This window comes from Bos taurus, chromosome 8, assembly GCF_002263795.3.
Source record: "Bos taurus isolate L1 Dominette 01449 registration number 42190680 breed Hereford chromosome 8, ARS-UCD2.0, whole genome shotgun sequence".
NCBI lineage: Eukaryota > Metazoa > Chordata > Mammalia > Artiodactyla > Bovidae > Bos > Bos taurus.
In genome coordinates this window covers 46,311,141-46,334,490 of record NC_037335.1, presented here as the reverse complement: position 1 = coordinate 46,334,490, position 23,350 = coordinate 46,311,141, and the positions used below count along the sequence as shown (strand labels likewise).

Sequence of the window (23,350 nt, the reverse complement as noted above, 5' to 3'; positions counted from 1 at the left end):
TTCAATCAAGATATTTCACAATGTAGAATTTTTCTAAGAGAAAAAAAAATTTAGTTAATTGAGTGATGATATAGATAATTGGTTATTTTATTATTGCTTGGAATAGCAACATTTGTTATTGTTGTTCAGTAGCTAAGCCAAGTCATGGCGGACTCTTTGTAACACATGGATTGCAGCATGCCAGGTTACTCTGTCCCCAACTATCTCCTGGAGTTTGTTCAAATTCATGTTCATTGAGTCAGTAATTTTATCCAACCGTATCATCCTCTGTCATCCCTTTCTCCTCCTGCCTCCAATCTTTCCCAGCATCAGGGTCTTTTCCAATGAATCAACTCTTCACATCAAGTGGCCCAAGTTTTGGAGCTTCAGCTTAAGCATCAGTCCTTCCAATGAATATTCAGGGTTGATTTCCTTTAGGATTGACTATTTTGATCTCCTTGCAGCCCAAGGGACTCTCAAGAGTCTCCTCCAGCACCACAATTCAACAGCATCAAGTCTTTGGCTCTCAGCCTTCTTTATGGTCCAACTTTCATATCGATACACGAGTACTGGAACAAACCATAGCTTTGACTATACAGACCTTTGCTGGCAAAGAGATCTCTCTGCTTTTTAATATGCTGTCTGGGTTTGTCTCTTCCGAGGATCAAGCATCTTTTAATTTCATGGCTGCAATTATCATCTGCAGTGATTTTGGAGCCCAAGAAAACAAAATCTGTCTCTGCTTCCTCTTTTTCCCCTCTGTTTCCCTGAAATGATGGGACTGGTTGCCATGATCTTAGCTTTTTTGATGTTGAGTTTCAACCTAGCTTTTTCAGTCTCCTCTTTTACTCATATCAAGAGGTTCTTTAGTTCCTCTTCAATTTCTGCCATTAGAGTGCTATCACCTGCATATCTGAGGTTGCAAAATTGGAATTTCCTAATTGTCCAACAGTAGGAAACTGTTTAAATAAATGATGATAAAGCCATATGCTAGAGTGCTTTATAGCCATTATAATGATATTATGATGTAGTCCCATATTTGTTTACATAGATACATGTCCATTATGTACTGTTATATGAAAAAAAGCAAGTTATATATAGTATGTACAGTATGACCTTATTTTTGTAAAAATAAATACATGCATATAATATGCACATTAAAAAAGAATATATTCAAAACTATATTAAATTAGAGACCAATTCTATCTTAAGTGAAAGTTACACTACCAAAACCAAGTTCAAAAATTTACTTCCCACACTCCAAAACCCAGAACAAAGGCTCCTTAATGAGATGGATGACCACTGTGTCTCCCTGGGGCCTCTCAAGGAAACAAATTCATTAAAAGGTAAGTGAAGCGAAGTGAAGTTGCTCAGTTGTGTCCGACTCTTTACGACCCCATGGACTGTAGCCTATCAGGCTCTTCCATCGATGGGATTTTCCAGGCAAGAGTGCTGGAGTGGATTGCCATTTCCTTCTCCAGGGGATCTTCCCAACCCAGGAATCGAACCTGGGTCTCCCGCATTGCAGGCAGACACTTTACCATCTGAGCCACCAGGGTAAAAGGTAAGGTCAACTGCATTTATTTGTGCATGCGTGCATACTAAGTCACTTCAGTTGTGTCCAACTCTTTGCGACTCTATGGACTATAGTCCACCAGTCCTCTGTCCATGGGATTCTCCAGGCAAGAATACTGGAGTGAGTTGCCATGCCCTCCTCCAGGGGATCTTCCTGACTCAGGGATTGAACCCACGTCTCTTATGTCTCCTGCATTGGCAGGAACGCCTTTATCTGGGTTATCAGTTTTGGCGTCACCCTTCTAATTCTAAAACATTTGTTTTCTAATTCACTTTGAATTGATTTGCTTACCTATTTTCCCAGGAAGTAAAAATTCCCTCTCTTTTTACAAGCACAAAGTTTATGGAAATTACAAAATTGGTCATGATAAAATTATGTGAGCATTCACTTAGAAAGAGAAATTGAATACATACTCTGAAGTCAAAACCATCAAACAGATGTATACCAAATACTAACATCTTTAAACGGGAGGACATTTAAAAATTGGATTCATAAAATTAGAAAGAGTTCTTATAATTCTACTCAGTAGATTTTGAGAGTTTTTTCTGTCTACTCTATACACATGTCTATGGACCCAAGATTTCCTTTAAAGAGAAAGATGGAGTGGAGGGGGGTAGTTATTTAATTTTAATTTCTTAGTACGTAGAGAAGATAAAATCTCCTTAACTCAGGAAAATTACCTCTGGTGTCAGGAAAATCAGTTTCATTCTGTGAGAGGAAAAAAAGAGTAAAATAATAGAGAAATGACTGTTTGGCTAAATAATTTTTTAAGCATGAGATAAAAAAGGAAAAGAAGAAGAAATTAAAAGGAATTAAAGCAAGTCCTGACCACAGGCATCTGTTGAGAAAGGAAAATCCCAAATGGGAGGAAGAAGAAAAAGAGAATGCTTACCTGTCTGATTTTGGCAGTGAACAGGAGAGAAAGAAATATCATCCAGGGCCACATATCCTCCTTTGGGACCATTGAAGGCAACTTCAAAAATAACCTGCGGAGGAGAAAGACATGTTACATGTTTACATATTTTCTTTTAGGCTTAAACGCTTATAACTATGACTTAAAATGGTGTGTTGGTCTAGCCAGGTGTATAGGTATTTGAGCAGCTCCCTCCTTAACTCACAGTTTCTTTGGGGGAGAGTGACTACTAAGCCCTAAGTTGCATTTTATTGGTGGACTTTTCCCCCTCCCTTGCATGTCAAAGTACCTATATCACTTGCTGATAGAACTGCAGACTCAATAATCTGTTTAATGAACTCCAATTAAAGAGGCAACATGCTGCTTGCAGAAGGCAATCCTGCCCTTCCCAGAGCCCTGAGCCCTTCCCAGGTTCTCTTTTTCATGCACAAAATTCTATGTCCATCTGGACAAAGATGCAGCAATCAGAGATGATTACCTGATGCCTAAGGCAAAATCAGGCCCAGAACTCCTGTGTACAAATGTTAGGATTTTGGCATATCCTGGCATGGTCAAAAAGAGAGAACATGGGATTATTAATGAGTTCAGGCCCCTTTAGTTATACTGTCTTCTCTGCCACCAACTTTGAGTTCAATGGACGACTTTCTGCTTTCCATGGGGATCAAGTATGGTGAGCACAACACTCACCTGTGTTGGGAAAACCACCGAAGTGTGCAGACCACCCTGCTGGATTGATAACATAAGATAGCTGTTAAGCAGAGGGGGAAATCCAAGTGTCCACCTGGGCCAGGCACGTAATCTAAATGCGTGATATGGGTTTCATCTGATGCAGCAGGAAATGGTGTGAAATAGGGAGCCAGGCTCACCTACTGGGGGCAGCTGCTACTTAGCCTCGTCAGTTGCTGGCAGGTGCGAATTCAGGCCTAATATGCCTGGACTCACCAAATTGTCAAGAGGACTTGATGGCTAGATTTTTATTTGAAATCTTCAGATTTTTCAATGTTGACAATTCATTCAAAAACTAAAACAAATATGTGTGCAAAATAAAAACAAACAAATACCACTATAGCAGCTAGACAAATCACTATAGGCTAGATCTAATCCATAGGCCTCTAGTCTTCGCCCTCTGCTAAGGAGAATGGTGTCTTAGAGGCAGACAGACCAGAGTTCAAATCCTGTTGCTGTCACTTTATTAACTAGGTGACCTTGGGGACATAGCTAACCCTTTCAGAACAACACTTTTCTTGTTATAAAATAGACTTTTTAACATCTTCCTTGTAAGACTGTAGATGTGATTAAATGAGATACTGTATATATAGATCCTATGGAGTCAGGTGCATAAGCTCTGAACTAAATCCATGCCTTTTTCTCCAGGGTGACCCCCTCCTGAACTGCTATTCATATTTGATTCTAGTTGGCCACTAATTAACTCTAGTTTGTCCCTTTTATCCTCTAGGTCTCAATTTCTTAATTTTTGAGAAAAGAGTTTGGATAAGATTGTCCCTTTCAGTTTGACAACAATGGTCCTTAGACGCTTGGCCTCTCCAAAATCTAAGACAATCCTGGAAGTTTGTCTCTGGCAATGGAGGAAGGGCTGAGAACCAAAGGGACAGATTTGGGTGAATGAGGAGGAGCAAATTCAGTTTACAAGCTCAACACAGGCCTATGACATTTCATTTTCAAGGTGATAAAGCCAACAACAGATTGATCTTACTGATTGATCTAAATATCCTTACTGAATAAGGATATTTCCAATCATAATTTGCAAATCACAGCCTCTGTGTCATTGTGTTCTCTATTGTTCAGATATTTGTCTTCCTTTAAAAAATTCATTTGAGAATACGGGGACATTAAATTCGCTGATTTCCGCAGTAAGTTTCTTTTCTCGGAAATTACCAGGAGTCAATAATCCTGATGTAATGAGTCCCAACTGCCAGGGCAAAATCATGCATGTGTGACTCAAAAGGATATGTACTTAAGTTTAGTAGTAAACTTAAGCAGTAAACAGAAATGGTTAACTTTTCAAGCATTGATTAAAAAGAAAATTCAGCAAAGTCTCACTCATATAAATGTTGCCCCAGGAGTTTACGGTTGGATGAAAGGAACTTGCAAGGACAACGCCTTCACTGTGCATGTGACTTGTGACTTTAATAGAAGGAAAACTTTCTCAAGCAGCATGTGCATTTCTTTTTCTCCTTGTAACCCAAACTCACAGAAAAATTTCCACCGGGCTGCAAGAGTAAATCAAGGCCTGGTTAGAGTTTGGAATAGGAAATAGCACACATACTACAAAAGTCCCCTCTCTGGGGCTGTCTGGGGTAGGGGGAATTGGAAGACGGAAAGGGAGTGGCAGGCACACAGTCCATGGACAGATCACTTCCAAAACCGAGATCTCACCCCAGCACTCACTGAACCGCCGCATCAGGTGAGCAGATGGCACTACTGAAAAGCATCCAGAGGATCATTGGCCTCTCTTGCACTCTAAACGGAACTAGGCAAGATACTGCAAAAAGTGCAGAGTGAAAGCAGGGGATGTTCATAAGCTGTGGGGACTAAGACTCTCTTTAGAGCCCGAGATCTGCAACCACAGAGCTCCCCTCTTCCTTCAAATTTAAGTCAGATTTAGTGCAGGAAACTTTCTTAGCACCCTGGCACTCACCAGTAGTGTGACCTAGAATAAAACAGCAAACGTCTTGCACTTTCCATTTCCTCCTCTTTGATCTGGAATACGGGGATAATTTTATCTACTTTGCTGGATTGTTGTCAGTACTGAAATACGTGCGTGTGTGTGTGCGTGTGTGTGCTCAGTTGTTTGACTCTTTGAGACCCCATGGACTGTAGTCCGCCAGGTTCCTCTGTCCATGGGATTTCCCAGGCAAGAATACTGGAGTGGGTTGCCATTTCCTTCTCCAAGGGGTCTTCCCGAATCAGGGATTGAATCCAAGCCTCTTGCGTCTCCTGCACTGGCAGGCAGAGTCTTTACCACCTCGTCACCTGGGAAACCCAGGATACATGTATAGATACGTATTAATATATGTGCTTACAAAAAGGTCTTCAAGAATGAATACCAAGATGTTAGTTTTTTTCTTTGCAGGGCTGGTGTAGGGTATTTTAGTTTGTTTTGCTTCTCTGAATTTTCTAATTCTTCTGCACTGGACATTTACCACTCATGTAAATGAACAGTTTTAAACCATAAAAAGTTTAGAGGCCCCAAGGCTTGTTTCAAATTAGGGCCAAAATCATGTTTATTTCTGACTTTTATGACATTATTTACACTGTAAAGGAGAAAAGAAAAAATTAGTCATTTTTTCTTTAAATTTAGAAGGAGTGTTCCCTCAGGTAAGGGGAACCTTCACAGCTGCTGTCAGGAGCTGAAGTTTGAGAGTAAGGTTCATGTAGAAGGAGTCTGACTAATCTCATCTGAACTCACACAACCACAGTGCAAGTTCAGAGGGAGAGTGTGGCCAAGAAATCTAGTTGGTTAACTGGCTTTCTAATATTTGTCTTTATTAAGAAATACTCTTCTAGAAAATGAAGTGGTAGAGGAGGAAGGCAGAGAGATACAGAGGAAGGCAGAAAAGTGGAGAAGGCCAAGGAAGGGAAAAGGGAGATTAAGACTGAGACACAAAGGAAAGGAGGAATGAGTATGAGCCTGCAGTGTCTCCTGCTCCACGTCTGGGTGGCATCTCTGCAGAGTGGCCAGGCCAGGGCACACCAGGCACACCTACCTCCTTGGGGTACGGGGCACTGAACTCCGCCTCAGCAAGGTTCCAGACAGCGTTCCCTGGATCGCCCGCTTTCCAGATCTCCTCATACAGGCCAGCTGCGTCCCTCGTGTACACAGAGAAGATGTTGTCATTCCTCTGCTGGAGTTGGTAATAAAATGACAGGCAGCCAGACATGGGGGCCGTGGTCATCGGGGAGATGAGCTGGGCCACCTCCTGGAAGTGCTTGACATAGATAGAGTCCACGTACATGTAATGGCCTGAAATCACACAGAGAAAACAACCTAAGACAGACAGACGGATTCTCAGACACAACTACACAATTTGGGATTTACTTCAAAATAACCTGGTGGGAGTGGAAGAGAGGAAGAGAATGAGCTGTAGATGAAAGAAGTTTGGCCATAGATTGATGAAAGTTGCAGCTGGGAGATAAGTAGTGGAGTTCACTGTGCTCTGCTTAATATAAGGACCATTCTTTCTCTTTCTTTTACCTTCGATTGAAGTAAACCATACATATAGAAAGGTAGGTATGTCATCTGTAAAGTGTTTGAATGTTTATAAGCTGAACACAGTTGAGGAAAAATAGCAGAACATGACCCCGAAGGCCCCTCCAACAAACCTTCTTTGAGTGATAAGGTTTCTAAGAGCACACCAAGTGCACCATCTGTTCTCCTCTACATCTTTGCCACATACATGTAATGTCACTGTGTGTTCTTTGAGTGAAACAAAGATTTCGAATTCAAACTAGATGACAATTTGTACCTCTTTAATAGAGCATGTAGGTCAGTCAACGCTGTCGACAGGGTTAGGATTTGGGAAGTTGAACTTGGGACCAAGCCCCCTTCCCTCGATGGTTGGCAAGGCCTTGGTGGACTCCAGACCCAATAGCTGATCTTCATTAGAGGCATTTTGGTAAAATAAAGAAAAAGAGAGGTGGAAGTGGGAGAACCTGGATTTTGGCATTAAATGCACTGGCTTTGAATCCAGCTCTACATCTTATGCCCTGTGACTTTGAGCAAGTTACTGAATATCTCTGGACTTCAATTTCCTGATCTCTAGAATAAGAATCAAATATTTCTCTCACAGGGTTGATCTGAATGTTAAATGAGATTGTGTATGTGAACTGGTTAGCGTGTACCTGGCACATTGTAATTGCCTAAGATAATTATAATGAAGTAAAGGAATGCCATTGGTGTTTTTATACCATGCTCCTCCCATATGGTACTATTAGTATCAGCAATTTTATTTATTAGTCTAATTTATTTGAGCCACAGTGACAGAGACATGTGAGGCAATGCAGCTATGATAGAATGGCCTTTCTATTTATAAGCTCAGAACAATTACAGCTTAATGTCTTTGCTTTTATTACATGGTACCTGGTTTATAATCTTTTCTTTAATCACCAGCAAAATAGCAGTAAGTATATTAGGAAGAATATATGCATTCACATGTTGCACACTTGCTTTGCAGCTAACATACCACCTGGAATGTGGTGGGCCCTCAACAACTGGTGATCCAAAGCAGAAACACGGTCTCAGAACAATCCTCACTGCAATATGGGAAAGATGGATAAATCAAAGCTCCTTTCTCCTGGTAGCAAATTGTTCAACCCACTCTGAAAAATCTCCCTGGCTTAAATAGAATTGTCTGACTATCTTGCCAAGCCATGCGACTGTGAATAAAGAGAAATCACAAACTCAGATGATCAGAGGAGTCAGCCAGATCAAGTATATGACTGAAGTGGAGTGGGTCAGGGAGAAAATGGAGAGTGACGGATTAGCCATCAACAGTGGAAATCACATTTCACCAGCAATGGGAAGCAGATATCAAACTTCCCTGAAAAAAATCAGAAAATCTGATAGTGCTGGGTCTGTATTCTTGGACTGTGACAACCATCTGGGGGTGAGGGGCACTGGACCCGTGCTCCTCCCTGAGAACCCATCCCTCTACCTCCTGCCGATGCCCTCACATCAGCCAGGGGCTGCAGGCCTCTCCCACTGAAACTCAAAATCCAGATTTTTCTGGCAAACCCATTCATTTAAAAACGATACCACACCTATTATTTTGTTAGGGTTACCGTAACAGTAACCTAAACTGGATGGCTGAAACTAAAGAAATTTGTTCCACAATTCAGGAGGCTAGAAGTACAAGGTCAGATCAGATCAGATCAGATCAGTCACTCAGTCATGTCCGACTCTTTGCAACCCCATGAATCGCAGCACGCCAGGCCTCCCTGTCCATCACCAACTCCCGGAGTTCACTCAGACTCACGTCCATTGAGTCAGTGATGCCATCCAGCCATCTCATCCTCTGTCGTCCCTTTCTCCTCCTGCCCCCAATCCCTCCCAGCATCAGAGTCTTTTCCAATGAGTCAACTCTTCGCATGAGGTGGCCAAGTACTGGAGTTTCAGCTTTAGCATCATTCCTTCTAAAGAAATCCCAGGGCTGATCTCCTTCAGAATGGACTGGTTGCATCTCCTTGCAGTCCAAGGGACTCTCAAGAGTCTTCTCCAACACCACAGTTCAAAACCATCAATTCTTCGGCGCTCAGCCTTCTTCACAGTCCAACTCTCACATCCATACATGACCACTGGAAAAACCATAGCCTTGACTAGATGAACCTTTGTTGGCAAAGTAATGTCTCTGCTTTTGAATATGCTATCTAGGTTGGTCATAACTTTCCTTCCAAGGAGTAAGCATCTTTTAATTTCATGGCTGCAGTCACCATCTGTAGTGATTTTGGAGCCCAGAAAAATAAAGTCTGACACTGTTTCCCCATCTATTTCCCATGAAGTGGTGGGACCGGATGCCATGATCTTCATTTTCTGAATGTTGAGCTTTAAGCCAACTTTTTCACTCTCCACTTTCACTTTCATCAAGAGGCTTTTGAGTTCCTCTTCACTTTCTGCCATAAGGGTGGTGTCATCTGCATATCTGAGGTTATTGATATTTTTCCCAGCAATCTTGATTTCAGCTTGTGTTTCTTCCAGTCCAGCGTTTCTCATGATGTACTCTGCATATAAGTTAAATAAACAGGGTGACAATATACAGCCTTGACATACTCCTTTTCCTATTTGGAACCAGTCTGTTGTTCCATGTCCAGTTCTAACTGTTGCTTCCTGACCTGCATACAGATTTATCAAGAGGCAGATCAGGTGGTCTGGTATTCCCATCTCTTTCAGAAGTTTCCACAGTTTATTGTGATCCACATAGTCAAAGGCTTTGGCATAGTCAATAAAGCAGAAATAGATGTTTTTCTGGAACTCTCTTGCTTTTTCCATGATCCAGCGGATGTTGGCAATTTGATCTCTGGTTCCTCTGCCTTTTCTAAAACCAGCTTGAACATCAGGAAGTTCACGGTTCACGTATTGCTGAAGCCTGGCTTGGAGAATTTTGAACATTACTTTACTAGCGTGTGAGATGAGTGCAATTGTGCGGTAGTTTGAGCATTCTTTGGCATTGCCTTTCTTTGGGATCGGAATGAAAACACCTTTACCAGTCCTGTGGCCACTGCTGAGTTTTCCAAATTTGCTGGCATATTGAGTGCAGCACTTTCACAGCATCATCTTTCAGGATTTGGAATAGCTCAACTGGAATTCCATCACCTCCACTAGCTTTGTTCGTAGTGATGCTTTCTAAGGCTACTTGACTTCACATTCCAGGATGTCTGGCTCTAGGTCAGTGATCACACCATCGTGATTATCTGGGTTGTGAAGATCTTTTTTGTACAGTTCTTCTGTGTATTCTTGCCATCTCTTTTTAATATCTTCTGCTTCTGTTAGGTCCATACCATTTCTGTCCTTTATTGAGCTCATCTTTGCATGAAATGTTCCTTTGGTATCTCTGATTTTCTTGAAGAGACCCCTAGTCTTTCCCATTCTGTTGTTTTCCTCTATTTCTTTGCATTGATCGCTGAAGAAGGCTTTCTTATCTCTTCTTGCTATTCTTTGGAACTCTGCATTCAGATGTTTATATCTTTCCTTTTCTCCTTTGCTTTTTGCTTCTCTTCTTTTCACAGCTATTTGTAAGGCCTCCCCAGACAGCCAAGGTCAAGGTATGGGAACAATTAGTTCCTTCCGACAGATGTCAGGGAGATCCTGTTCTATGCCTCTCTCCTAGCTTCCATGGCATTGGCAATCTTTGACACTAACTGATAGATCTCTGCCTTCAGAGATCACATGGTCAGATGGTATTCTCCCTTCTAAGCTTGTATCTCTCTGTGGCCAAATTTCCCTTTTTTTCCATACTGGACTTGGGCGGGGCCGGGGTCCACCCCACTTTAGTATGACCTCATCTTAACCAATTAATATTCAATGACCCCATTTCCATTCCCCAATTCTGAAGTTCTGAGGGTTAGGACTTTAACATATGGATTTTGAGGAAATATAATTCAACCTATAATACCTGCCATCACAATTTTTTAAACTTTGTGAGTGCCAAATAAACATAACTGCAAGACTGGCAGCAGCTGATGAGCTCCCAGTTGGCTGCCTCTGGGGAGGGATTTTAAAGGAAGAATCAGAATGTTAGACTGAGCAGAATCCAGGAACTTCTGATAAGGAGGCAAGGCCACGAGCTCCCCTCCTAAGCTCAGTGTCCTCTGAAGCACTGCTGGTGGCCAGACAGACATGAAGAAGGAATTCAGTCTACCAGGTGAAGCACACCTCCAAAACTACAGGAGACCTCAGGAAATCTAGGAGACCTCACACATCCACTGGAAAGTATTTGTTCTGCTTCCAGAGTACATGATGACTGTGGTTAGGAGCAATGTCTCACACTCCTTCCCATTATGAATGTATCTTCCTCACAGCTGACAGATATCTGACAGTGCTTCTTAAAGGCTACTTACCTCCTGGGTGGACAACATTTAAGTACCTGAATTTGCAGCTAGTGCCTAGTTAACAACCCATGCACAAGACATGAGGCCAATGAGCCACAGTCCCACTGCTGATCCCAAACAACAGCAAACACAATGTGACCTGGCCGAAGTGAGTCAGAGAGGCTGCTGGGAACCCGACCAGGACTGCTGACACCAAGTCTCATACGGAACCACTAGACCAGACCACATTCTACTGCCTCCCCACCCTTTCCTCTTTGTCATTCATTTGTTGCCAAAGTTGGGTACTGTTTACTGACTATCTGAGTAAGACACTTTTTGACTGGGAAACAGAAGATAACTCATCAGAAGTGTATCATCTCAGTTGAAGGAGTGTGGATGATTCAGAAATCACCAGGTGTCAGCCCCAGGAGGCTGGGCCAGAGGAATGACCACCAGCCCAGGCTGAATATGTGTCATCAGGTACAGTCTCCTCTGAGGTTGGGAGCAGGTGGTGGTGCAGGCACCATTTGGTGTACCCTTCCAAGGGGAATGAAGAAGGTAGCCTGGAGTGCTTGGAAAATTATGGCCAGTGTTCTATAAGAACTTTTCTGCCCAGCTCAATGAGGCCAACTCCTCAACTGGTCCAGGGTTCTGGAACCTCCAGAATTTCTAGAGGAAGACTTTTAGAAAGAAAAATCAGATCCTTTAAGTCTGAGTAGATTAAACTAGGTATAGATAGATCTTAGGTGGAAAGGATCCTTATAATCAACCAAACCGTTGGGGATTCTATTAAAAGAGCAAAACTCTCTGGGACCCAAGCCAAAGCTCAGGCCCTCTGGCAAAATGCCTGTGCTAAGAGCACATGCACACTCACTTCTAAAGAGGAATTCCCTCCTTTCTTAGAGCAGCTCTCTGTATTAGCTCAACTTTTCATGTGGAACCAGTGGCTCACTGGTAGTCAGCCATTTTCCCTTAAATTAGGAAAAGAACTTTGAAGGCAACTCCTGAACTTCTATTTTCAAACAGTCTGGCTAACCAGCATTCCACAGAGATTGCCCTTGGCTTGGCTGCGATGCCAGCAGCACCCTCTGACTCAGCTGTGATTCGGTCCTGTTGGCCACATTTGTGCTCCAGTTGCAATGTCTGCATCTGTGTCATGGTTGTCTGGACGAGCTGTCTCCTGGGTGTGGGGGAAGACCCAAAGAAAGGCATGCCAGTGGGTCTGCTGCCATTGTGAGGAGGCAGCACCCAAAGGCATCTAGTTACCATGCCCAATTTCCAGTCTACAGGTCTGGCAGTTACCTGCTAAACCTTTAGTTCTAAGGGTTTGATTAAGTTTTACTATAATAGAGTCTGACTCTACAGTAGAGTCAGTATATGAAGTGGGACTTCTAGTTTCTGCTAAGATCTTAGTGATAGGAACAATGGGGCACAAGTCCCTCTATTTTCTACAGAGTGGTGCTAAACTATCCCTGTTGTATATGCTACATTGTGGCAGACTTGGAATCTGAACCTGCTGTACCAGATTAGACCCTTTCACCTCCCCACTAATCCTAACCCTCCATCCTCAGCCCTCCTCTGCCAGCCTGTATATATGAGAAGGCCAAGGAGGGATCAGAGAGACTGGAGGCAGAGTTCCTTTGAAGAGATTTGTGGAGCTGACCTGCCATATGTTTCCTTTTGATCCCCCAAGGGAATGGGAGGGGATTGCTTCCCCTTTCTTACCTTTACCCAAGGGAGGGGGTTTCAGAGAAGCACTTGTAGAGGAGGTAGGGGAGGGAAACTACCATCTAATCCCATCCCACCCACGCTTGCAAGTTCCTGGGTTCTGTGACTGCCTTGGGCCTTGAGAGGAGGGTGGGAGAGTTACTGAGAGAACTCCAGGGGTAACTGGAGTTTATGGGTTGCAGAGGCTGGGCCTCTGTATCAGAGCCTTGACGGCATGCAGCTAGAGGCTGTAGGGACCTAGGGGCAGAAGGGACAGAAAGGATTTTTGTTGCCAGTGAGCTGGACTTCCAGAGTTTGATGGGGGAGACATCTGAGTTTTCCCGAAGCCTAAGTGGAAAACTCAGAAGGTAGCTGGGCTAGAGTGCCTGAAAGGACTCTTCTCAAAAGGACTGCATCCAGGGCAGTAACCCTAACAAAAAGGGGCTGGTGGGGTGTACCTCATAACAAGCACTAAGGGGGATTCACAGATGGCCAGAGAGTGCATTTTTGTCATTGACTGTGAGAGACATAGCCAGCATCCAGCCACCTGCAGCATGAAGGTCATCGACTCCAGATTAAACAGCACAGGTCACATATGACCTTTCATCCCCTTCCCTTCCCCATCTTGCCTTCCCAACCCTGGAGAAGCCATAAGCAGCATCGTGAGTGGGGGAAGATGAAGAAAAGAGCAAAGGGAAGAAGTATGAAGAAGTAAAGCCCAATTGCTTCTCTACAGCTGCTCTGTGTTCTGGTTGAAGGATCAGAAATTGGGGTTCCAAATCAACTGAATTTAATCCTTAAAAATGAGGTGGTTTGTTAATATCAGAAGGTGCCTGGAAAGCCATGGTGAAGTCACCCGAGGACAGAGAAAGGAGATCCAGCAGAGCTTGCACAAAGGTAATGGTGAGAAAATTAATAAAGCTGCTTCCCTGCTGAGTGCTTTTGCGATGAACCAAATGGATCAGTGCAGAGTGAGAACGAATAAGTTCTATGAAGATGATGCTTGAACTCAATCCAAAGTGAAATGAGAAAAGAATGTTGTGAGTTATGGAAAGATGATCCATCCATGTCAGGGTCTTTGATGGAGTAAAACAACTCTGACCTTATTCTACATTTTGAAACTTTGTTCAGCTCTTTCTGTAGCGGCACTGTATGCAGACCTGATTTTTAAAATTTCAGCAAAGGAACAGATTTCCCTCATTATCTTTCCAGCAATTATCTTCTTTTTGCTAAGACAGGTAGGAAACAGTAATGATCTGAGCTGTCAGTAGCTTATCCCCTGAAGGATTTTGTTTCACTTCATAAAATATTAACAAAGGAAAGAAATCCACATGTGATGAATCCAAACTGAGTAAGAAAAAGCGAGTTAATGTCCCAGCCCCTCCAGTAGTCTATCACACTCCCACTGCATTAGTCATTTCCACCATAAGTCAAGAATTTGAAGACACAGTGCTCATTTGAAAAATCTGACTCACTGTTTGAAGCTGTTAAAAACACACAGACAAGTGAAGGAAAACTGACATCCACACAATATTTTTCAGATATTACATTCACTGTTCTCTTTTCTAAAACACATAGGCTACAGCCCTCCGGAGAAGACTTCCTTCAGCATCTCTGCAGCTCTGAAGTTTCTGAGCAGGCACATAGCTTCCCTCACCCCTGCTGTTTGTTTCTCCAGTTTTTACCTGAAAACAAAAGCATAAGCTGCTTCCAGGATACGAATAACAGGAGATGAGTTTATACAGAGCCAAATCTGCTGCTGCGAGCAGACAGCTGAACCATTTAATCTTTCCTCTGTCACCCAAATTGATGGAGCTCAGGGAAAATAAATATACCTGGTAGAAAGCAGATGTAATAAGAAAGGTGGCCTTTCTCTTATTTAGAGCATTGGAGGCTTTTTTCCCAAGAGTAATCCTGGTCAAACCTTTGAGTCATATGAGCAAAAAGTGTTTCAAATAAAAAATTTAAGAATTTTTAGAACTCATCTTTTTTAGCCCCATCCTATGTAGGGAGAAGTCTCACCTAGGAGTCTAAGTGTGAGGAGTGTGAATGTGTGTATGTGTGTGTGTGTGTTGGGTGGTAATGAGAAGGCTCTTTGGTTATCCATTGGGCAATCAGTTCAGTTCAGTCGCTCAGTCGTGTCTGACTCTTTGCGACCCGAATCGCAGCACGCCAGGCCTCCCTGTCCATCACCATCTCCTGGAGTTCACCCAGACTCATGTCCATCAAGTCAGTGATGCCATCCAGCCATCTCATCCTCTGTCGTCCCCTTCTCCTCCTGCCCCCAATCCCTCCCAGCATCAGAGTCTTTTCCAATGAGTCAACTCTTTGCATGAGGTGGCCAAAGTACTGGAGTTTCAGCTTTAGCATCATTCCTTCCGAAGAACACCCAGGACTGATCTCCTTTAGAATGGACTGGTTGGATCTCCTTGCAGTCCAAGGGACTCTCAAGAGTTTTCTCCAACACCACAGTTCAAAAGCATCAATTCTTCGGGGCTCAGCCTTCTTCACAGTCCAACTCTCACATCCATACATGACCACAGGAAAAATCATAGCCTTGACTAGATGGACTTTTGTTGGCAAAGTAATGTCTCTGCTTTTGAAAATGCTGTCTAGGTTGGTCATAACTTTCCTTCCAAGGAGTAAGCGTCTTTTAATTTCATGGCTGCAGTTACCATCTGCAGTGATTTTGGAGCCCCAAAAAATAAAAATAAAGTCTGCCACTGTTTCCACTGTTTCCCCATCTATTTCCCAAGAAATGATGGGACCAGATGCCATGATCTTCGTTTTCTGAATGTTGAGCTTTAAGCCAACTTTTTCACTCTCCACTTTCACTTTCATCAGGAGGCTTTTGAGTTCCTCTTCACTTTCTGCCATAAGGGTGGTGTCATCTGCATATCTGAGTATCTTACTCCAAAAAGAGAAGCCAAAGTAAAATAGCAGAGAACAGTTGGAAGAAGTGAATGGAAGGTAGGCATCCAGGCTTCCTGCTGATCACAAGCAGAAATACAACCTAGGATCTAAGCCCTACTCTGCCATTATCACACATGCCACCATCTTTAAACACTCTCCAAACATCAAAGAAACTATCTATTCTTATGCCTGAACACCTCTGCATACACTATTCTTATCTTCTCCTTATCCATCAGGCCAAATACCAGTTCTGATATGACTTCCTGTAGAAAGCCTTCCCCAAATTCCAAAACCAAGGTGGTTTTTCATTTTTCTGTGGTCCCATATCATGTATTTCATAATTGTACTAATCATACATCCCTATGCATATTTACATAGTATCTCAGTATTTGAACATTTTGAGAAAGGCCATAATATATGTTAACACAGAAGCATATTAAAGGCACTGAGAAGCCATCAAATAGAGGTGTCTATTTAGCTTTCTTCAGCTCAGCATTTCCCCAGTTTACTTGATGACATATATAGAATGATTTGTGTGAGAATTCTTCTCACATAAAGATTATTATACTCAAACAGTGGCATTCTAGGGAACAGTTGGAAGTTTTTGTATCACTAGGTTATGCAAGAATACCTGGTCTATAAAGAGTGCTTATTATGTATTTGTTGAATGAATGAATGAGCGATCAATGAAAAAGCCTCATTGTGATCAATGAAGAAGGCTCTGAGTAGGCTGATTATAATTCAGGATTGCTGGAAGCAGGTAACAGTCTCCCTAGAGTTCTTTCCTTCAGTTCAGTTCAGTTGCTCAGTCATGTCTGACTCTTTGCGACCCCATGAATCACAGCATGCCAGGCCTCCCTGTCCATCATCAACTCCTGGAGTTCACCCAAACCCATGACCATTGAGTCGGTGATGCCATCCAACCATTTCATCCTCTGTCGTCCCCTTCTCCTCCCACCCTGTCTTTCCCAGAATCAGGGTCTTTTCAAATGAGTCAGCTCTTCGCATCAGGTGGCCAAAGTATTGGAGTTTTAGCTTCAGCATCAGTCCTTCCAATGAACACCCAGGACTGATGTCCTTCAGAATGGACTGGTTGGATCTCCTTGCAGTCCAAGGGACTCTCAAGAGTCTTTTCCAGCACCACAGTTCAAAAGCATCAATTCTTCAGCGCTCAGCTTTCTTCACAGTCCAACTCTCACATCCATACATGACTACTTCAGGCTCAGGCTCAAATACTTCGTTGGGCCTTCATACTGACGTCAGGGGACTAAGCAATGCTAGTGGGCAAAGCTGCCTGCCTTTGGGAGCAGTTTTAGAATAGCCGAGGAAGAAGAGAAAAGATAGGAAAAATGGAGAGGAGGAGATGGGAGGGGGAGGGAATGGGAGGAGAGCAGCGAGTGCCTACGGCAGGGCTGACATGCTCTGCCACCAAGTCTTTGTGCTCCTCAGGGATGACCACATCATCACGCCTTGATATAGACACTAGAAAATCTACTGGTCAGGATATTAGAAAAGCCAGGTCCTCTTTTTCTCATTCCTTACTCCCTTTAATCCTCCTTTTTCTTTTTTCTAATGCCAAATGCAATGTGTTTATACATATTCAGGAGGGACTCAAGGCATTTTATTTTTAAAATTAATTTTTATTGGAGTATAGTTGACATACAGTATAGTTTTTGCTATATGGCAAAGTGAATCTCATATATATATATATACACACACACGTATATCCACTCTTTTTTAGATTCCATTCCTATATAGGTCATTACTGAGTACTGAGTAGAGTTCCCTGTGCTATACAGTAGGTTCTCATTATCCTTTTATATATAGCAGCATGTATGCGTCAACTCCAATCTCCCAATTTATCCATCCTCTATTTCCACCTTGGTAACCATAAGTTTCTCTTCTGCATCTATGACTCTATTAGTGTTTTGTAAATGGGTTCACTTGTACCATTTTCTTTAGATTCCATGTACAAGTGATATTGTATAATATCACTTATTATTATACGTGAAGGTCCATCCATGTCACTGCAAATGGCATTATTTTGTTCCTGTTTTAAATGGTTGAGTAATATTCCATTGTATATATGAACCACATCTTCTTTATCCATCCCTCCATCTAAGGACATTTAGGTTGTTTCCATGCTCTAGCTATTGTTAATAGTGCTGCAATGGTTTCCCAACCTGGGGACTTCGACTTTGAAGGCCAGTGGAATTTGCTTACAGAACTTCCACAGGCCCAGGGAAACCTTCCCCAGGCACAGGACTGTGCCTTCCAAGAGTCTTCTTGGAGGGCACAAATAAAACCTTGTGTGCACAAGGACTCAGGAGAAAGGAACAGTGACCCCAGAGAAGACTGAGCCAGACTTGCCTGTGAGTGTCCAGAAGTCTCTGGCGGAGATGTGGGTTGACAGTGGCCTGACGCAGTGTCAGGGGCACTGAATACAACAGTCCCGGGAGCCACAGCATACTGGCATAAGTCACTTGGAAGGAGGTCACCATTATTGCCATTACCCCTACCATAGTTTGGCTTCAGGCCAAACTACAGGGAGGGAACACAGCCCCACTCATCCACAGAAAATTGGATTAAAGATTTACTGAATATGGCCCCACCCACCAGAGCAAGACCCAGATTCCCCCACAGTCAGTCCTTACCATCAGGAAGCTTCCAGAAGCCTCTTTTTTTCTGTAGAAGCCTTTTATCCTTATTCATTAGAGGGCAGACAGAATGAAAAGTGCAATCACAGAAAACTAACCAAACTGATCCATGGATCACAGCCTTGTCTAACTCAATGAAACTATGAGCCATGCCATATAGGGCCACCCGAGATGGATGGGTCATGGTGGAGAGTTCTGACAAAATGTAGTCCACTGGAGAAGGGAATGGCAACCACTTCAGTATTCTTGCCTTGAGAACCCCATGAACAGTATAAAAAGGCAAAAAGATATGATCCTGAAAGATGAACACCCCAGGTCAGTAGGTGCCCAATATGCTATTGGAAAAGACCAGAGAAATAGATCCAGAAAGAATGAAGAGGCTGAGTCAAAGTGAAAACAATACCCAGTTGTGGATGTTACTGGTGATGGAAGTAAAGTCTGATGCTGTAAAGAACAATATTGCATAGGAATCTGAAATGTTAGGTCCATGAATTAAGGTAAATTGGAAGTGGTCAGACAGGAGATGGCAAGAGTGAACATCGAGATTTTAGGAATCAGAAAACTAAAATGGACCAGAATGGGTGAGCTTAATTCAGATGACCATTATATTTACTACTGTGGGCAAGAATCCCTTAGAATAAATGGAGTAGCCCTCATAGTCAACAAAAGAGTCTGAAATGCAACACTTGGGTGCAATCTCAAAAATGACAGAATGATCTCTGTTCATTTCCAAAGCACACCATTCAATATCACAGTAATCCAAGTCTTTGCCCCAACCACTAATGCTGAAGAAGCTGAAGTTGAATGGTTCTATGAAGACCTACAAGACCTTTTAGAACTAATACCAAAAAACAATGTCCTTTTCATTATAGGGGACTGGAATGCAAAAGTAGGAAGTCAAGAGATACCTGGAGTAACAAGCAAGTTTGGCCTGGGAGTACAAAATGAAGAGTTTTGTCAAGAGAATGCAATGGTCATAGCAAACACCCTCTTCTAACAACACAAGAGATGATGCTACACGTGGACATCACCAGATGGTCAATACCGAAATCAGATTGATTATATTCTTTGCAGCCAAAGATAGAGAAGCTCTATACAGTCGGCAAAAAGAAGACCAGGAGCTGACTGTGGCTTAGATCATGAACTTATTGCAAAATTCAGACTTAAATAGAAGAAAGTAGGGAAAACCACTAATCTATTCAGGTATGATCTAAATCAAACTTCTTATGATTATATAGTACAAGTGACAAATAGATTCAAGGGATTAGATCTGATAGAGTGCCTGAAGAATTATGGATGGAGGTTTGTGACACTGTACAGGAGGCGGTGATCAAAACCATCCCCCAAGAAAAAGAAATGCAAAAAGGCAAAATGGTTGTCTGAGGGGGCCTTACAAACAGCTGAGAAAAGAAGAGAAATGCACAGCAAGGGAGAAAAGGAAAGATATATCCATCTGAATGCAGAGTTCCAAAGAATAGCAAGGAGAGATAAGAAAGCCTTCCTCAGTCATCAGTGCAAAGAAATAGAGGAAAACAATAGAATGGGAAACACTAGAGATCTCTTCAAGAAAATTAGAGATAGCAAGGGAACATTTCATGCAAAGATGGGCTCAATAAAGGACAGAAATGATATGGGCCTAACATAAGCAGAAGATATTAAGAGGTGGCAAGAACACACAGAAGAACTGTACAAAAAAGATCTTAATGACCCAGATAACCATGATGGGTGTGATCACTCACCTAGAGCCAGACATCCTGGACTGCAAAGTCAAGTGGGCTGTAGGAAGAATCACTACCAACAAAGCTAGGGGAGATGCTGGAATTCCAGCTGAGCTATTTCAAATCCTGAAAGGTGATGCTGTGAAAGTGCTGCCCTCAATATGCCAGCAAATTTGGAAAACTCAGCAGTGGCCACAGGACTTCAGTTTTCATTCCAATTCCGAAGAAAGGCAATGCCAAAGAATGTTCAAACTACTGCATAATTGGACTCATCTCACATGCTAGTAAAGTAATGCTCAAAATTCTCCAAGGTAGGTTTCAATAGTATGTGAACCAAGAACTTCCAGACATTCAAGATGGATTTAGAAAAGGCAGAGAAACCAGAAATCAAATTGCCAACATTTGCCTTTGTATCATAAAAAAGGCAAGAGAATTCCACAATAGTATCTACTTCTGCTTCAATGACTACGTTAAAGCCTTTGACTGTATGGCTCCCAACAAATTGTGGAAAATTCTTAAAGAGTGGGAATACCAGACCACCTGACTTGCCTCCTGAGAAACCTGTATGCAGGTCAAGAAGCAACAGTTAGAAAGAGATTGGTTCCAAAATGGGAAAGGAGTATGTCAAGGCTGTACATTGTCACTCTGCTTATTTAAATTATATGCATCATTAGAAATGCTGGGATAGATGAAGCACAAACTGGAATCAAGATTGTGGGGAGAAATATTAATAACCTCAGCTATGCAGATGACACCACCATTATGGCAGAAAGCAAAGAGGAACTAAAGAGCCTCTTGATGAAAGTGAAAGAGGAGACTGAAAAAGCTGGCTTAAAACTCAACATTCAAAAAATGAAGATCGTGGCATCCAGTCCCATCACTTCATGGCAAGTAGATGGGGAAACAATGGAAACAGTGACAGACTTTATTTTCTTGGGCTCCAAAATCACTGCAGATGGTGACAGCAGCCATGAAATTAAAAAGACGCTTGCTCCTTGGACGTAAAGCTATGACCAACCTAGTCAGCATATTAAAAAGCAGAGACATTACTTTGCTGACAAAGGTACATATAGTCGAAGCTATGGTTTATCCAGTAGTCATGTACAGATGTGAGAGTCGGACCATAAAGAAAGCTGAGCACTGAAGAATTGATGTTTTTAAACTGTGGTGTTGGTGAAGACTCATGAGAGTCCCTTGGACTGCAAGGAGATCAAACCAGTCAATCCTAAAGGAAATTAATCCTGCATATTCACTGAAAGAACTGATGCTGAAGCTGAAGCTCCAATACTTTGGTCACCTGCTGTGAAGAACCAACTCATTGGAAAAGACCCCGATGCTGGGAAAGATAGAGGAGGGGAGGAGAAGGGGATGACAGAAGATGAGATAGTTGGATGGCATCTCCAACTCGATGGACATGAATTTGAGCAAGCTCCGGGAGTTGGTGATGGACAGAGAAACCTGGCTTGCTGCAGTCCATGGAGTCCAAAGAGTGGGACATGACTGAGTGACTGAACTGAGCTGAGTAGTAATGTTGAGCATCTTTTCATGTGCCTCTTGGCCATATTTATATCTTCTTTGGAGAAACGTCTATTCAGATATTCTGCTTATTTTTTGATTGGGTTATTTGCTTTTATGATATTGAACTGCATGAGCTGTTTGCATATTTTAGAGATTAATCCTTTGTTGGTTGCTTCATCTGTGAATAATGTTCCCCATTCTGTGTGTTGTCTTTTCATTTGTTTATAGTTTTCTTTGCAGTGCAAAAGCTTTAAAATTTAATTAGGTCCCATTTGTTTATTTTTGTTTTTATCCAGAGCATTTTTGAAATATATCTCAGTGGATGGTGAATTTGGAGATTTTGATGTATAGCATTAGGTAAAGAAAAAAGAGTAAAATATTAGAACTCAAAGGTATCTTACGGATCATTGAACTCAAATTCCTCATTTTCAAACAGACTGGTGGAGACCCTCAGAAGTTAAGGGACTACCCAAAGCACTGAAGGACATTTGGTTCTGTCTGAAATGTCCCTACGACATTTAGTCTGTGCACAAAGGTCCTTGATATTTGGTCCTGTCTAAAACCATTTGACACAGACCAAATAATGCTCACAGGTGTTTTGGAAGGGACCAAATTTCAAGGACCTAATGGAATAGACCAAATACCTTATAGAAATTCTAGACAGGATCAAATATCTGCAAATCACCTAAAGTAATACAGCACTCTTATAACTGGGTCTGGAGCACAAGCATTCTGACTCCTGGCCTGGTCCTCCTCTTTATCCCTTGTTGAAACAAACATGGTTGGAATGTTCTGTGGTCACAAATGAGAGAGAGGAAGAACTAGGGGTGACGCATTTTGCAAACAATGGGTTACACGCAATTAACATAGGCTTCCCAGGTATCTTAGATGGTAAAGAATCTACCTGCAATGCAGGAGATATGGGTTTGATCCCTGGGTCAGGAAGATCCCCTCGAGGAGGATATGGCAACCCACTCCAGTATTCTTGCCTGGAGAATTTCATGGACAGAGGAGCCTGGCGGGCTACAGTCCACGGGGTTGCAAAGAGTTGGACACGACTGAGTGACTAACACACACATACACACACACACACAACATAGTCAAAGGGGTGATTTGACACTAGTCCATAGGTCTGCTGCCTCTCCCAAGAATATGTGTTCTCCCAGCCAGCTGGTCCTTGCCATCATTAAGAATGAAAAATTATGCACTGAACAAATAATGATTAGATTGTGACATTGGTTACCCAGAGGATCTGACTTTAGAACTACTTTTTTAGTGGTTTGTGAAAAGTTCTCTAACACCAAAGGTTGTATTTCTGTGGTAATGACACCAAGGATTATTACAATTTTAATGCACTAGTCTTTCAAGATTCTCTCTATTCCTCGCACTAGAATTTTAAAAGATGGCAGAAAACAATCTCAAAATCAGCCTGCTGCTACTGCTGCTGCTAAGTCGCTTCAGTCGTGTCCGACTCTGTGCGACCCCAGAGACGGCAGCCCACCAGGCTCCCCTGTCCCTGGGATTCTCCATGCAAGAACACTGGAGTGGGTTGCCATTTCCTTCTCCAATGTATGCAAGTGAAAAGTGAAAGTGAGGTTGCTCAGTTGTGTCCAATTCCTAGCGGCCCCATGGACTGCAGCCTACCAGGCTCCTCTGTCCATGGGATTTTCCAGGCAAGAGTACTGGACCTACTTCCATAAATTAAGAAATGTCATCTGGTTTTTCTTTTTGAAACCCCAAGACAGTGTTCATTGTTTTATTCATTTAAACAAAGGTTTCAAGAGGTTTAGTTAAGTTCAGCCACTCAGTCATGTCTGACTCTTTG

The 23,350-nt window shown here is 42.4% G+C and overlaps 1 protein-coding gene across 1 annotated transcript in view; it reads right to left on the bottom strand.

Annotated features, from left to right (window-relative positions):
• MAMDC2 (MAM domain containing 2) overlaps positions 1 to 23,350 on the bottom strand; it is a 163,206-nt gene that overhangs the window by 62,853 nt on the left and 77,003 nt on the right. Inside the window, exons 6-7 of the mRNA XM_002689639.7 lie at positions 6,197 to 6,453; positions 2,448 to 2,541 (exon numbers count right to left, since the gene is read on the bottom strand). Coding sequence (XP_002689685.1) covers positions 2,448 to 2,541; positions 6,197 to 6,453 — 351 coding nt within the window. The remainder of the gene's footprint in view (positions 1 to 2,447; positions 2,542 to 6,196; positions 6,454 to 23,350) is intronic.